Raw genomic sequence first — 14,784 nt, 5'->3', positions numbered from 1 at the left:
TCTTAATCCCCGGCAGCATTACCGATTTTTTTCTTTTACGCACGCCGTACTATGGTGCAGCCTGCTTTACAAACGGGATCTGTCAATTTGTATCCCCCCCCCCCAGCCAATTGGCGTCTTTAGCATCGTCTGTGTTCCTCCTCGCCGAGACCTCAATGAACTTATTGGTTATGTGCAGCGTCAGTGCGGTTCTGCAGACCTATGGTTGCGCGCACGCCGCGCCGTGCGCCGCAAATCAGGCGGCCGGAGCCGGCGGGTGCAACCCGCCCCCGTGTGGCTGGGGCTCCCGGGGCCGTCCGCCGCTGTCAGTCGGAGTCAAGACCGGGGAAGGTGCGGGTCTGCGCGGACGGGCGGCCGGCTAAGAGGCACACTGCCCCTCCAGTTTCAGCCGGGGCTGGTATCCATTTCGACTGCGACCCCCCCCCCGCGCCCCCTGCCCCCCGTCTCTTAAATGACCGCAAGCGGGCGAGCCCCCTGAAAGCAAGGAAAAGAAAATACAAACAAACAAAAAAAGGAGATGTTAGAGCCACTTCGGTCTGTGCGAGGGCCATCCGAACATTTCTGAATGTAGGTACGGTACATATAAAAAAAAAAGGTGGTGGTGGTGGGGGGGGGCGGCTCTCTTTCAACTGTTATTTATCACCGCACGGTTTCCAAAAGAAGTGAGATGCCAGTCGCAAGCCATCGGGGTTTTTGTTTTCTCTTTTATTTCCAGGGCTGTGAGACCGATGCCTGCCAGTTAGCCGGACTGCGATAGCGAGAGTGTCTTGCACGGTCAGCGGGCATGTCCGCGTCAGCTACAAACCCGTCTCACCAGCAGCAGCAGCAGAGAATGAGACGCGGCAATGCGGCGTCCCCCACCTCCGCCAACAACAGCAGTAGCAGCAGCAACGGCAGCACCCGGCTGCAGCCCATCCGCGCCACCGTGCCCTACCAGCTGCTGCGGGCGAACCAGCAGAGCCCGACCCGCTCCCCCTCCTCCTTTTCGGTGGGCAGCAACACGGGACCGGCGTCCTCCCGCTGCCCCAGCCCGCCCAGCCCGACGCCGCTGCTCTCCAACCCGGGGGCCGGCGGCTCCGCGGAGGGCAGGCTGATCGGGAGGCACCGGCGGTCCCCCGACAGCAAGAGCTCGCCCGAGAGGAGCCCGAACTCGCCCGTCTACAGAGGTAAAAAAAACAACAACAAAACAACAAAATAAATAAAAATAAACTGGCGTGCCATCTCCTCCTCCTCCTCCCCCCCTCCTTCTTCGCCATCATTTATCAGAATTAAAGCCAATCCCGTGACGGAGGCGGATTGTATCGATGCTTGCCGAATTGAATTTTGTTTTTCGGTTTTTAGCGAGTCTAACGAATGCAAGAAAAAAAAAACGACGACGACAACAACACAAGAGTATTGCCGGGGATTTATGTGGTGGCTAATGCGGCTCTCGTCGGCTCACTGTGTCACCTGCACACAGCTGTGTGTTTGCTAGTGTCCTGCGTGGGCTGGCGTGGCCGGTGCCCGAGGAGACGGCGCCGGCGACCTTGGCATTGGGTATTGATCCTCCGGAGGATGACTTGAGCTTTCTTGTGCTCCGGCGCTGGTGAGGCAGCTCACGCCGTGGTTTTAGAAAACAGAAACTCTCACGGATGTTTTTTTGTATCTCTCCCTCTCCCCCGACTCGTACGCTAGGGTCGGTGCGACAGTAGTACGGTCACGCCAGAAAACGTCGCTTTTGCATTTTCGTGGGTAAGCGCAGGTATTGGGGGGGGGCTTATTCGGGGTCCGCCGTAATCACGGGGTACTGGGCGCTGCACCGATGTCGGCAGGTTGAGCAGAGGAAGCGTTGCATTGTTCACCTGGGGCCTATCTGTGACATCTGTGAAGCCTAGAGGAGGCACGGTTATTTTCCCGTAAAAAAATAACAAGCAGTGTAACTTAGCCACTGAATATATAGAGATACATGCAGCCATTTAGCTTTCGCCTGTATGCATACGGCATATCTGTGGGTAATGATTTATAATGGATTACGTAGTGTGATATTTCACAAATGTAGAAATACGTATACAGTATCGGGATTGGATGTTGGAAATCTCTGTCCGGGAGATATTGACTAGATATTGAAAGGCGATCTGAAATCTGTCGTGAGGAAAGCTGTAGCCATCTAAATACTGCAGGCAAGGTTCACCCCTGAACGTCAGTGTAGGAGGTCCAGGAGAATCCCAGGATTTGGAAGGTGATCTGCAACCGGATTCTGAGTGAGAAATCCCCCACAGCATGAAGTATGTTACACTGTGGTATTCACTGTGTCAACTCAAACCTGCACCAGGACAGGCTGAATGTGTTGCTATCGGTAGCTCAACTATTGATGAGCTGTTGGGTATAGTTCCCTGGTACTCCTGGTTTAATGGGTGGTTGATATATTTAATGGTGCAGGAAGAGCAAAAAGTGGGATTTGAAGCTTGTAAACATCTGATAACACAAAAGTTGATGATCCGCTGTGGTGTTTTCCAGTTTGGTTTTGGATCCACACTGTGGCATTGAAGTGATCTGTACAAGAAGGATGTCTGTGAAGGCAGTGGTGGGGTTTGTCGGCACTGTATGCCCTCTCCGCATTGCTGCAGATTCGGTCTGTGGGTCCCGGGTCGCACTGCGGCATTCTTGACGTCAGAGATCCGCCCGTATCGAAAAAATATTTAATGGTGGCGCTGGCGGTTACCTTCTCCATACTAGGCAACGCCAATGTCCGTGTGCTGCAGGAATCTCAGATCCACGATTTTGTGGGGTGACAATAAGATGCCTAACATTCTTTGGCTGGCCCATGACCTCTACCCTATTGAAGCATTTCTGGATGTGTCCGGGTCCTGACTGCCTTCTACATACGAACAATCCTAATGTCCAGCAGGGGTAGAGGACCCCAGATGTGTCACAGGGGAAGCCCACTCCAAAGACATTTATCAAAAATACATTTAAGCCCCTAATTCATCTCTTGGTCCTCGAAAATGTGTTCAGGAAGTGTATGCTCATTATGATTCTATGTTGTCTGAGAAAAAACTTTTTAAAAGATAGTTGCAAAGCTTATTTAAACACCTGCTTTTTTATTGCTCAGTGTGAGGAATTTTGATGTTATTTTAACCCTGTAACAAGACTAGTTGAAGGCACTGTGCCTTCATGAGCACACGTTGGGGGTAACAGAGCTCTTTCCTTGCACCCTGACCTTAGGATCCTGCCAAACCGGCATCTTCACAAAGGGTTCTGAGCTTTTATTAAATTTAATTTGATTTATTTCATTAACCTCTCCCTCCCTAGGAATAAAAACACATGGGGAAAAATAGTTAACCATCACAAGTTTGATTTGATCATCATAAAGTATTTTGTGATGAATTTCCTTGTTGTGCCAATACTGGTAGTAGACAAAAAAAAACACAGGTAAATGATGGATACCACAATATTGAAAACAAGGGCTTCTGCTTGGGTGTGACTGATTCATTAAGTAAGCAAATAACATTCCAGCGTGCTTAGGGCCATGTATATGCATTCTGGACAGGCCTTATGCAAGAGGGGACTTTGTAAGACTCTGTAGCTTTGAAAGAGGGGTGATTGTTGGGGTGCATTTAGCAAGAGCTTTGCTGATGTTTCAGGGTCGTGATGCGTTCATTCCAAGTGTGAGGCAAAACAAGCGAGGAAGTACAGATCAATGGACGGCAAATATCAAATATCTGGGGCGCTGGCGTCGGGTTTCACCAGAGATGGACCAGTGAGAACTCCACACAGCAGGCTTCAGGAGTCGGACTGCATTGTACAAACTGCTCATCACAGGTGGCCGTTCACATGTGCGTGGTGCAAAGAGCACAAGGAATAGACTACTGAGCAGTGGAGAAATGTGATCTGGTCAGGTTAGATCCTCAACAGACAGATGAGTACACGTGTGACAGTACCTTGAACAACTCCACAGCTTCCAGTGAAGGGTTCTGGAATGTTGTGGGCTGCATTGTCCTGGTGTACTTTGAGTGCACTCATGTCCTTAGTTGCCAGTTACAACTTAAAGGTACCAGTCATCTTTACTCCATGTTGCAGTGTTTCCTTCCTGCCGAGTGGATCACAAAGCGTCCATCCACAGGGCATGTGTGGTCGCACAGTAGTTTGACGATTGTGGTGCTAATGTCATCCATGTGCCAGTGCCTTCTTGGTAACAAGATCTGAACCCAACTGAGTGTTTACGGGGAGTTCTGGAACCATTCTGGATGGTATTTTCCATCTCCATCCATCTGATGTGAGCTGATTGACTTTCTTGTGGGTGAAAGGTGCCTGTTTTCTCCTCCAGCTGCCGAATTGCAGACGCTGGTAGACTCTATGCCACCGCACATACAGGTATTGGCTGTGCCTGGTAGCCCAGTGCTCTGACAAGTGACTTGACTTAGTGTTTCTATTTTTGTCCACTACCCATTGATCAAGGGCATAAAGATGATGAAATTTGTGATTTATATATATGCTGTTTATGGTACAGGACATCGTAAAAAGAAAATATAGAAAATATGCCAAATACTAAAAACAAAATCAATCTCTCCAATTTTATATGCAGCGGTTACATATAGACCTTAAGTCATAAAGACCATACTCATTTAGCAACCCAGTGAGTAGTGTGGACTGAGTGGTCTCCTTTTGTTTGTAAGTTTTCTTATGTTTTGTTTTTGAAGTGATTTAACTGTTAAATGCGTATCCATGTTTAATTTAAGTTGTAATGAGGAACTAATGGGATTTCATTTAGCACCGAGGTCAGGAAGCACATCTTTACACAAAGAGTTGTGGGTGTTGGGGCTGAAAGGTGCAGACCCAAACTTGATGAGAGCAGCCAGCTCACTGAGCTGCTCCCAGACAAAGCCTGAAGGATGAAATGTTCTCCGCTCATTTGTAGATTTTCTGATGTCATGTTCCTACAGTAAAGGAAATACATATTTATAGTTTTGTAAGTGGGAATCCTGTAATGTATCAGCTTCCTTTTATAAATAGATGTAGATGCTAACTTGTGCCTATTATTGTATGTACTTTTAGCTGTAATAGTGCTAATTGTATTTTTAGCACATTGTGCTGATGCAGTACAATGTAAAGGGTAGCTCAGTACTTGTGAATGTACAGTTTTATTTAGCTTGGAGTGTTGTCCTTGTTGGGTTTTCACCAGTCTTATGCTTTGCCATTATAGGAATCAAAGTTAATGACTTACTACCTTTCTGATGTTTAAAAATTGAGCCTTCTGGTCCTGAAGAAAGTTGCATCTCAAAGCTTTGGGAAAATCTTTAAAAAGTGCAGCACACAATGCAAGACCTACTTATTGTTAGGGCAGAGTAAACGTAGAAAAGTTTAAAAAAATGCAAACACTAAGCCAGTAGCATGGCTTAAAAAGCTTACAGCTAAGCAACCAAATTCTCTTCCTGCTCAATTGAGGCATCCAATGTCTCATGTAGAACGCTTATAAATCTGGATTGTGCAATAGTGAATATAAGAATGTTTTGACACTTAAACCCAGCACCAGCTCCACAGTATTAGGCATGAATTTATTATCCTAATCATATTAGTAATGGTTATTGGAATTTTTGATTATCGGTTCTGCTGGTTTCCTAGTCGCTTCATTAAATTTAATGGCCACCTTGAGATAAGACGTGCCTTCAGCACGGTTTGCAAAGCACCGTACCTTTCATCTGGAGTTATTTTATTAAGATCACACAGTCCTTGCAAAGAAGGGAGCTCAGTAGGTTCACCCAGAAATGAAGTAATTTAACATTAATGACAGCTGTAATTACAGCTGTGTTCCACCTCCATTTCCTCACTTCTGTTTTTGTATTTTTGCTTTTGTGTTCAGCTTATGCACGCAGTAATGTGTAAAAATTCATCTTTTCATATACAGTACATAGATTGGTTACATTTTGCTCTGCGGTTTACTTACTGTATAAATATTAATTTATAGCCGTAACTTTACGGCTATGTTCAAGTGTGAAATCTGTGTATACTACTATGAAGTCAGCATCTTACACATTTTTAAGAATTTCTGAGACTGTGTGAAGGAGTAAGGTGGATCACCATGTGGTGGGGAGGTCTTGGAAGGATGATCTTACTGTATACGGCAAAGTTACTACCTTGTGCCAAGATCTTGTCAGATCTCAGAAGCTGAGCACCTTGGGTGTGGTTGCTAATGGGAAAGCAGGCCTCTTAGGAAACCCAGGTAGCTTCATTAAGTGGTGTTGGTGGACTCCAAACCTCTTCCCTTGTAGGGTATCCAAGGGAACTCTGCTATAGGTGGTACCGTTCTTTGGGTGAAACTTTGAACCAAAGTCCTGACTACTTGGTCATTAAAGTTCCCACAGCAGTATCTACAGGAACAGGGGTGTCAACCCTTGGTGTCCTAATTCAGTTTCACTCGGGGCTTGAGCAGTCTGGCCTCCCTCAAAATTCCCCCTTAATTCAGCAGGTGAGGCCTCACTTCTCGACCTGGTCTGTTGTCTAGTGGACACTGGACTGCTGGTGCAGTATGGCTGCTGTGTGACACCCCGGAACGAAGCTGGTCCTTGCTTGCGGTGAAACTCGGCGAAACAGTATTTGCCCCTTTTGAGATTTTTTTTTCTTCATATTTTCTGAATGTTATCAGATGAGCTTCCTGTGGGTCCTTGGGATAAATGAAGGAAGCCTGAGTGAACAAACGTCACCAAAGTCTGGTGCTTGTTTAATTTCATCCGATGTGCCCGTGTGAAACAGTAAATGCGTCCCCACCCCGTAGTTGAAGAGAAAAATAAAAAAATAAGAGAAACAAGGACTGAACTCTGGTGATATTTGTTAATTTAGACTTTTATAAATCGCCAGCGCTCATATGCAGCTTTAATATGAGGTGAAAATGCACCAAAATTCCAATAATCTGAAAGAGGACCTGTATTTGTAAAGGGCTTTGCATTTGCAAATGCAAATGAAATTAATTAAGAATTAATAGTGTATTGCAAAAGGAAGCATAATGCTAGTGACTTTATCATTACAAATCTACAGGTAAACGAGCCCTGCAAGCACATGTGGGATACAGTGGTTAATGTAGTGATGTTCTGGAGTGGTTTAAAAGAAAAGTACAGCCTGCAACTTTTATTGTTATTATATGGTGTACTGTAAGCACATTTAAGTAAACCCTTAACTGTAGTTAGTTTCTGTATATTACTGATTTTAAATAAAGATAATTGTTTTTAGGTTTTAGTAGTTTCTATTTTTACTTTTTGTGATCTTAAAAGGTTAAAGGTTGTTCTTCCCAGAGGTGATCTAGTTTTGAATAGAAGCTCTGAATCTTTCATAGTGAATTTCAAGTACTGGACCAGCAATCAAATGAAAACATTATTTTTTGTAAAGTTTAGAATTGTCTGGGATTTTCTTTTTATGCCAACCAGATTTGAGCTTGTTAATCGTTAATTAATTGTTTGCAAGTCTGAACATTGTTACACTGAGGACTGTGGAAGTGTAACTTCCAAAGGAAAGAACAAACATCTTGTACAGTGAAATCAGGAACATTTGTGTCTAGTCAGAAGGGGTGGTCATGGGAGATTCCAATTTTCCTTGCAAAGATTGGGAAGAAGGGGCACGGTAGGAAAAATTGAGTCCTATGGTACACTAAGAAGGACAAAAGTTCAGCAAAGTTTTGCTGAATTGAGTCCTATGGTACACGAAGAAGGACAAAACAAATGATGTTCAGGAACGGACTGAACAGGATATCTCAGCAAAACAAGGGGCAGTGTGCTTGTCTTTATACAAAAGGACTGTTATTTTCATGGATTTATTTGACTGACATTTTTGCCCAAAACATCTTATAATTACAGCAGCTATACCCCTTAAAGAGCTTGAGCTCATAGCCTTCTAGTTATAAGATCAAAACCCCATCACCTGCTCCACACTTTTGTGACTTATTTTTGTCCATACAAAAAGTAGTCTAGGACAAAGTAATGTTGGAGCAGTTCAAGAAAAGGTAAAACTCGTTCCACTATTTGGGGGGAGAAAAGGGTTTTGTGCAGTGATACATAAGGATGGAGGAAACAAGGGTAGAAGAAGAAACAGCTTTATTGTCTGCGTGGTCAGGAGCTGGCTGGTGTATGTTATGACCATGATTAAATGTTCAGGTAGTGGTTGGGAAAAGTTTGGTTTAAAAAATAGGTTTTTGGCCAATAGTGTTTTAGTAGTGCAGTATAGAAATGTATCTTGTCTTTCTCCGATGTTTGGTTGCAGAGTATCTTGGGAGTGACCTGCAAGCAGGTAGAAGAAGCTTGTGCCATCTGGAATTACGATTATAGACCTGAATGAATGAGGAACATGCATATGTGAAAGCCTAAAAACTTAAATGGATAAAGTAGTTATGAGAATTGCTGCAATCTGATATAATCATATCTGTTATGCAGTCAAACCAACAATCTGGTACATTGCCTTTAATCTCTCCTCTTGTCAAGTTAAGAGAGAACAGGGCACTGTTATGTCTATTATGGGCTGACTTGTTGGAGGATTTTTGTGTTTGTGCCACAGAATTCTTCACCTGTTTCTGTACTGGAAGCAGCATTCTTCCATTGTTCAGAACACTGTATTTGCATTGTTCTGTACTTTGTCATGCTTAAAACAGTCTGTTGTAGCTTCCACTTAACAAGTGAAAGTTCACCAAGAGACTTGACCTTGGGCTCTGCCCAGAATGCTTTATCTCGTATTTATTTCCTCCATTGTTTCAGGGCTATTTATGGCAATCCTGGTTGGACATACTATAACCTGTATAATTGGGAGAAAAGCTGATAAAAATATCTAAAACCATTCATTAGTGTTGAACTTTCACTGTTCAGCTAAGAACTACAGCAGTTTTGACCATTTTTATTTGTTAAAACTGTTAGTTTGACCTTGTTTGGTGTGCATATGCCATTGTCTTGAAAAACCCATTCAGGATGAATGAAATGTGCTATTTTTACACCAGTGTGTTTAGAGGGCGGGTTTACTGTTTTGTGTGTTTATCTAGAGGTTGATAATGTGTGACCATGAGAAAGAACTGGATATTTGGCCCACCTAGCCTGTCTGGCAGCTAGAGGTTAATTTTTTCCAGTTCCTTCACCCTGTCAGCACAGGCCATTCCCTGCAACCCCCGAATTTGTCTGGTTTCTCTTTTCTGCAGTGGTTCCAGAGCAGAAACATCTTTTCTGTAAGACAATGACCAAAATTGTAAACGATATTCTAACCGAGGCCTTACAAATGCATTATACAATTCGAGTATAGCATCCTTTTGATTTAAAGTACTGCATGTGCATTTAACACAGTTCTCTTTAACACACATGTGTTATAGATTTTGTTTGCCTTTACATAGTCATATCCCTCAGGTATGAAATCAGGTTAAAGCACCATTTCCACTCGCAGAAGTGAGCCACAGTGGACTGTCCTAAGTCATCCATTTAGAAGAAATAAATTGAAATAAATTTGAAATGCAGGATGCCGTTTTGGAATGTATTGCCTGAAACAAGAGTTGCCAAGTGTGTGGTATCTTGCTGTGGTACCTGAACCTCTGTTAATCGTTTCAGGTAGCCAAGGTTTTTTACATCTGCTTAAGAGTTAACATCCCAGAGGGGAGAGAAATGGTGCAGGAGAGAAAAAGAAGTGTAATAAAAGAGGGCAGAACTGTCCTAGAGAAGTCTCAGATAAGAAAGCAATAAGAATGTGGAGATATAGGAAAACAGAAGACTGGTGGAACAGGAAGGGTGTTTAGAGAAATAAGACTATGTTGAATTGTGAAAGGGTGTTACGTTTTACGCAACAAAAGCAAATAAATTACATAAGCTTCCAAAAGCAAGTGTACACTTAAGTTGTAAAAATCTGGAATGCAGCAACTGTGCCATGCGGTTGATGTGCTTTTGAACTGAAGGAATTAGACATGTTATAAAAAAAAAAAACAACACTTTTGGTGATCCAGAAAACGCAAGTTCAAGTCCTTACTTTCTCACAAATTAAAAAAAAAAACACATGAAGAGAATGAAATGATTAAAAGCATCTTGGACAGTGAGTTGACATTCTTGGTCGCTTCTCAAAGCTTATGTTATTACAATATAACATGCAGACATTCTAACATGGTTCTTAATACCTGACCAATTTGAAATAGGTACTGTTGTTCATTTCCAGTGTTCTGAGACTTGCCTATAGGAGGTTTGTAACATAAAAGATTGTGGGAGCATTTTCCCTTCTGCTGTTTGATAGTTTTACAACATCTTATTTGTCCCAGGTATTGTGGTTTAGTGAAATCTGTGCTTGTGGATGTGTGTTGGGTTTTGAATTTTATTTAAAGGCTGTCCTATTTGTGGCATATGTTGGCAGTGTGTAGGAACTGACGCACCTGTCAGTACACGCACACAGACTGCTGGTGGGTATTAATTGTTTTTTGAGGGTGATGCAGGGTTGAAACAGAGGAAGACAAGTGGAGAAAAAAAGAACAGAAACGGATGCTGACCATTCAGTGTGAAAGCCGACAGTAAACAGCAGGAAGGCGGAATGACTTCAGATCATGGGTCTGAATTCACTTCTCTCTTTTAGCAGCTGTATGCAAAGATGCCAGTCTTTCATCAGCTCATTTCTCAAGATTTACTCGTTGGGGCATTCAGCTCTGAATCTAGCTGCAAGGTGTGGAGTGCGTGTTCACATTTTCTTAAAATCCAATTGATTCATCTAATTTCAATGGTCTGCTTTCAGGGTAGTCCTTGTATTTCAGGATTTCATTAATTATTCCTCATTTCTTGTCTATATACTGTCTATCACCATTTAATTTATTTTCAATTCCAGATGACATCATATTAAAGTCACGTTTCTCGTTACCTTTGGTGTAGTCCTGGAGCATTGCTGACTGGTCCTTGCTGTAACCTTATGTTCCATTACTGATAAAACGGTGTTCTTGCTATTGGCTGCTTTTTCAGCCTTAAAAAGGGTAAAGGACCTTAGGGAGCTGGACCCTGGTAGAAGGGAAACACTGAATTAAAGGTCATTTCATCTGTTCCATGTGCTCTTTGGTGGTGTCTTTTACTACACCATAAATTGCAAGGCATGTTTCAGCGTGGGCAAGAGCCCTGTGCTCAATGGAGCGAATGGCCTCCTCTCATTATGTGTGGCTGTTATGATGCTCTGAATAGTTGGCTTCTCGTGTTGTGTAGTTAATAAGTGCTTGGTTTCAAACCAATTGCCCATACAGCCACACAGGATTCCTTGGAAAACACTATTTGGAGGACAAGGCCAAAGTTCAGCTTATTTTCTTCCTGCCATTCTGCGTGATCCTATACTGTTACAGAAGCTGACTAAATGGGACTGAAGACAGCCGTGCAGATATTAATGTGTGTTTTATAAAGTTGTACACCAGTAGCAAAGCAAATACAGTTTCAGAGGCTTGTATTCATGATTGTTGGTTTTCTCAGTAATCGTAGAATATTGATTTTGAGCTAAGAGTTAAGTTACTGTGTCCTGGTATTTAACTGATCGTAAAACTTATTGTATAGATCATTTGGTGATGTCCAGCGCACACAAACTCCCATGTATAAGCAATGTCAGGTCATCTGAGGCTATGTTTTCACCTGAATGCAGCCTTGATTTTCCTCGAAAAGGAAATGCCAACATTAAAATAAGAAAACTGGACGGGTGATCAGTGGAGTGGAGGTGTGGGTTAGCGCTGTCACTTGCAGTCTGGGGCTTGTGTTCTCCTCATGTGTGTGTGGCAGTTTTCTCTGGGGTCTTCGTTTCCTCTCGGTTTCCAAAGATAGGCTTGTGGTGCGCTGGTGTCTCTGTGTACTTCTGTGTATAAGTCTGACCTGCAGTGGACTCCTGCCTTGGGCTTAGGTGGGGATGATTAGGAGGCCACGATTGGTAAAGGCCAGTGGGACGTTTGGCCATGGACACTGGGGTAACATCCCTACCCCACCCCTTTCTAGACATGAGGCTTTCTGATCTGGATAGCTTCATTGGTGAGAACACGGTGGTTTCTGCCGACCCAGGCCAGTAGCTAGGTCTTGAGCCGGGCTCTTCACTCGGATCGCTCCAGCAAGTGCTCGGCCGTGTGGACAGGGGCTCTCTCGGGTTGTCTCGTCTGATTCAGTAAAGGATTAAAAAAGGAGGTGAGGTCTTCTTGTTCTTTAGCCATCGAATTTGAAGGCCGGTCACCTGAGATGTCTGCGCTAAAGCAACACCACATGCCTGACGATAATTTGCGAAAGGAAGCTCACCCCCTTGCAGCTGTTGAAAAGGAACCGGCGTGCTACAGAATAAAATTCCGTTTTGAAAAACGAATATAACATTTTGTATCACTTTGCCTTTTCCCAAGGAAATAATGCCATAGTACGTATTATTCTCCCAGAAAAGACTTTTTCTCTGATTATGCTTTGTTGTGTTAAAATACTTGATTTTGTAGCGGAGCCCACAATCAAGTCCATAGAGATGGATTAGGTCTTACAGTACAGGAGTGTTAGTGTGCACCCAGCCTCCCACTAACACAGAGTGTGTAAATGCAGTTTTGGTGTTTGCAGCTCTTTGTTTTTGGGTCTAATGTGCAGCTGACTGATGTTTTTCGGGCTTTAGCAACTGCTATTATTATTCTTCGGCATGCCCAGTGCCTGATGACCAGCTTGCCTAATCCTGCCTTGCTCCCTGCTCAGCACAGAGACTCACCCTCATTAAATTTACACAAAGCTGCATGAGGAGAAGATGTAAATAAGAGGAGGAAGGTATACTGTACTATTTTTTTCCCACAAAATAGAGCAGTGATGCTATAATATTTGAAGAGTCACTATTAATTGATTAAATGAAAGAGTTATGTGACAGGGTAGGACTACAACTGCAAATAGAAATGCTTTGTCATAGCATATATGTTTTTTTCTTTTTTATTCAAATTTCTCATCCTCATTAATCTTACTGGGTACCTAGAGCACAAGAAAAGCTGCAAGCTCACAGAGGCCATTTGACCCATCATGCTCATTTGCTCCTCCAGTCTTTTGATAGATCCTAAGAAAACGGCTTCGGTTTAGCTGGGTGGAAACCCATCCACCTTTTGTGTAAAAACGTTCCTGCTGCACTCATTCCTAAATACACTGCATTATTTCCATGTAATTCCGGTCCTTCCTTGCCGAGTATGTAGGAATCCATTAGGTTCCCTTTTTTATTTTCAGGATCTGTTTCCGGGCTTTTGAATCCTTTCCTCAAGTTCCATCGTCATTCCATCTGTGCTTGACTGAAAAGATTCTGTACCTTTCCTAGACAGTAATGTCCTTTTCGGTCCTTGTCCAGTGCCCTACAGTATTTCCAATTCGCTAATTTGAAATGCGCATCTTGGTGTCCTGAGAACCACATCACCCTAGAACACATGAGATCCTCATACTAATAGGTTGACTGCTCCTTCCAAAGGCTTTGGACATTTTCATAGTTCAAGTATATAGTTCAAGTAACTCTTTGCTTTATTAATTCGTTAACATTTTGGTCTAATTCTGAGTGAAGGCGAATAAAGGCTTCTTTGAAATTTCAGAACTGGAACTGGCGGTCTAAGCTTTTGAATGTTCCTGCCGAACGGCATTTTCGCTTCACCTGGAATACAAATTTAGGATGTCTTCCGCCATTTTGTATTTCTGCTGTCTAGCTCAACATCTCTTGCTGATGGTTATTTGCATTTTAAACAATTCACAGCTTACAAAAGGTTCTGCTGCATTTCTCTTGGTAATCTGCAAGTGAATGAAACAGACTGCTGTAGATAAATGGATTTGTTTTCATTGAAAGGTGTGTAGATGTATTTTGAATACGATTAGAGACACAACTGCCATCATTTTGAACAAGCCTGAATGTGTTTTCTAGGAAAATAAAATGTATGGTGTTTATAAGTAGTGTATCTTTTTTATGTGCAGTATATGCAACATGTTTTCTGTAGACAATTATTATATCTTGCTCTTTTGTTGCTGAGATGCCTGTAAAAACCGCTGTCTATTCACTATAACATTTTTTTCATTGGAAATCCAATTCAAATACCACGAGTGAATGTAAAGTTGAATACAGCACTTTTCTCGTCATATTCCAAATGTAGAGTGGCAGGTGTTTATTTCTTATAATGACTTGTGTCTTCTTATCACATACTCTGTATTTTGCAAGTTTCCTGCAGTATCGTGCACTGTATAGGGCTTTTCTCAGATAGCTCCACGACAAAAGAAAATATCTGATTTTCAAAGGGTCCTACAGGCCTTTTGTGTTCCCGTGTGAGTGTGCAGTAGCGATTGCACAAAGAATGATTTAAAAAATAAACGCTGTCAGGTATTTCCCTCGCAGTCACGAGAGCGCTAGTCATTATCAGTGAGTTTTCTCCATAGAATTGCCATTTTTAAGAATATTGCTGTATCATGTTCATTAAATCTTTCTAGCCTGTGATCTCCCCTCTGTGCTCCTCGACTGTGCGCACTGTACAGCACAGCGCCACAGAGCAGGCTCCACTAAACAGAAACACAGCTGTGAAAACCCCTTCCCTCTCTTCCTTCTGATCATTTATTGCTCTAAATGTTTTTTTTTTGTGGTCATGTATTCCAGTCCTTTTGATTTTTGATATTTCTGTCTACTAATGGGTTCGCATGTCGGAGCCTCGAGAAGGGTAGTGCGCGATTCTGGCACACCTTTCTGAGCGCTCGTTTCTTTGCGGTTGCAGCGAGGGAACTAAGGCGCCCAGGCTGTTCAGTTTGATTGGTTCCTGCCTGTGTTCTCATCCTTTCGGGTGCTTGGAGTGGACCTGCGTTTCCGAATCCTTTCGGGAACGGGGGAGTA

General features: G+C 43.1%; 1 protein-coding gene across 4 annotated transcripts in view; it reads left to right on the top strand.

The window, feature by feature from the left end:
- The first annotated feature begins 208 nt into the window (after positions 1-208).
- Positions 209-14,784, top strand: part of glcci1a (glucocorticoid induced 1a) — a 74,452-nt gene continuing 59,876 nt past the window's right edge. The window contains exons 1-2 of one of the 4 annotated variants that reach the window (XM_015357884.2): positions 209-567; positions 716-1,166. In XM_015357884.2, coding sequence (XP_015213370.2) covers positions 785-1,166 — 382 coding nt within the window. In that variant the 5' untranslated portion in view covers positions 209-567; positions 716-784. Of the gene's footprint in view, positions 572-715; positions 1,167-14,784 lie in introns of all 4 variants that reach the window. The other 3 variants (XM_006636175.3, XM_015357883.2, XM_015357885.2) reach the window with 3 other exon arrangements.

The sequence above is a fragment of the Lepisosteus oculatus genome, chromosome 10, assembly GCF_040954835.1.
Source record: "Lepisosteus oculatus isolate fLepOcu1 chromosome 10, fLepOcu1.hap2, whole genome shotgun sequence".
In the NCBI taxonomy this organism is placed as follows: domain Eukaryota; kingdom Metazoa; phylum Chordata; class Actinopteri; order Semionotiformes; family Lepisosteidae; genus Lepisosteus; species Lepisosteus oculatus.
This window is presented reverse-complemented; position numbering and strand designations above follow the sequence as displayed.